Genomic DNA, 1,777 nt, shown 5'->3' on the forward strand with positions numbered 1-1,777 from the left:
TTAAGCGCTGGAAGCTGCAAGCTCTTCCTGGAGCTTCTCCAGGCTGAACACCCCAAACCTTTTTCTCTTCCTGTTCCTTCCCAAAAAGTAACGTTTTTGCCCTGTGAGGACACAGCCCATGGCAGCACCATGGGACATCTCCCCCATGCCCCCGGTCCGTACCGGACACCCCTCCGGGAAGCGGTCGGTGGTGCACTTGAGGAAGTCCGGCCAGCCGCGCTCGCGCTCCACGATGGTGCAGGGCGCCCGGGTGGCCTGGCACAGGGTCTGGCTGGGCAGCTCCACCTGCCCATCCTCACACTTGGGCATGTAGACAGCACAGAGCAGGGGCTGGATGACATCCCAGCAGCGCGGGGCGTTGCGCAGGCCTGAGGGGACAGCGCTGTCACCCACCCCGAGCAGACCCACCTCCTGCTGTCCCCACGCAGGACAGACCCCAAAAGTGGTGGTGGTGGGCACCAGCACCCACACACAGCACCCAGGACCCCTCTAATGCCTCTGTGTGTGTCACCAGGGGCTGTACTACCCCCATCCCTGCTGCCCTGCTATACAGTTATCTATACTGTACCCCACTATACTGCTCTTCTCTGTATCTACCACCTGACAAACCATTTTTCTGTGCTGTATCCATCCCCAGGCCCCTGATACACAGTCTTCTACACTGTACCCAGCCCCAGCCTTCACTATCCTGCTCCCCTCCACACTGTGCCCATGACCTGTCCCCTGCTAGTTTTTTATACTGTACCCACCATTGGGCCTGTACGATGCTTTTCTCCCTCTATACCATACCCACCCTCTGTATCCCAGTCTCCTGCTCCTCTTTCTACTGTACCTAGCTCCAGTTTCTGCTACAATAAATGCAGCTTTCTATACTGTACCTCATGCCCAGGTCCCCACTATCCTGCTGCCTTCTACACTCATCCACCCCCTGTACCCCAATCCACTGCTCCTCTCTATACCGTACGCACCCCCAACTCCCTGCTATACAGTTCCCTGTCCTGCACCCATTCCCTAACTCCCACTATCCTGAGCCCCTCTAAAGTCCATCCCCTGTACCTCAATCTACTGCTCCCCTCTATACTTCATCAATCCCGTGCCCCAAATACTGCTCCCCTCTATATTGTACCCACCCCCAAACCCCTGATATAGTTTTCTATCCTGTACCCATCCCCTGTACCCCAATCCACTGCTCCCCTCTATACTGTACTCACCCCCAACCCTTTGCTCTCCAGTTCCCTATATTGTACTCACTCCCTGTCCTCTGATAAATGGTTTCCTATCTTATGCCCATCCCCTGTCCCCCACTGTCCTGCTCCCTTCTACACCTTCCCAGTCCCCTGTACCCCAATCCACTGCTCCCTTCTATACTCATCCGTCCCCTGTACCCCACACTACTGCTCCCCTCTATACTACACCCACTGCCTGTCCCGATACATAGCTTTTTACCCTGTCCCCCTGTACCCCAACCCACTGCTCCCCTCTACACCTTCCCAATCCCTGTACCCCAACCCACTGCTCCCCTCTACACCTTCCCAATCCCTGTACCCCAACCCACTGCTCCCCTCTACACCTTCCCAATCCCTGTACCCCAACCCACTGCTCCCCTCTACACCTTCCCAATCCCTGTACCCCAACCCACTGCTCCCCTCTACACCTTCCCAATCCCTGTACCCCAACCCACTGCTCCCCTCTACACCTTCCCAATCCCTGTACCCCAACCCACTGCTCCCCTCTACACCTTCCCAATCCCTGTACCCCAACCCACTGCTCCCCTCTA

The 1,777-nt window shown here is 56.8% G+C and overlaps 1 protein-coding gene across 1 annotated transcript in view; it reads right to left on the reverse strand.

The window, feature by feature from the left end:
• SMO (smoothened, frizzled class receptor) overlaps positions 1–366 on the reverse strand; it is a 5,078-nt gene extending 4,712 nt beyond the window's left edge. The window contains exon 1 of the mRNA XM_009083753.1: positions 163–366. Within this exon, the coding sequence (XP_009082001.1) occupies positions 163–309 (147 nt within the window). The 5' untranslated portion in view covers positions 310–366. The remainder of the gene's footprint in view (positions 1–162) is intronic.
• Positions 367–1,777: the final 1,411 nt, after the last annotated feature.

This window comes from Acanthisitta chloris, unplaced genomic scaffold (assembly GCF_000695815.1).
Source record: "Acanthisitta chloris isolate BGI_N310 unplaced genomic scaffold, ASM69581v1 scaffold40221, whole genome shotgun sequence".
Classification (NCBI taxonomy): domain Eukaryota; kingdom Metazoa; phylum Chordata; class Aves; order Passeriformes; family Acanthisittidae; genus Acanthisitta; species Acanthisitta chloris.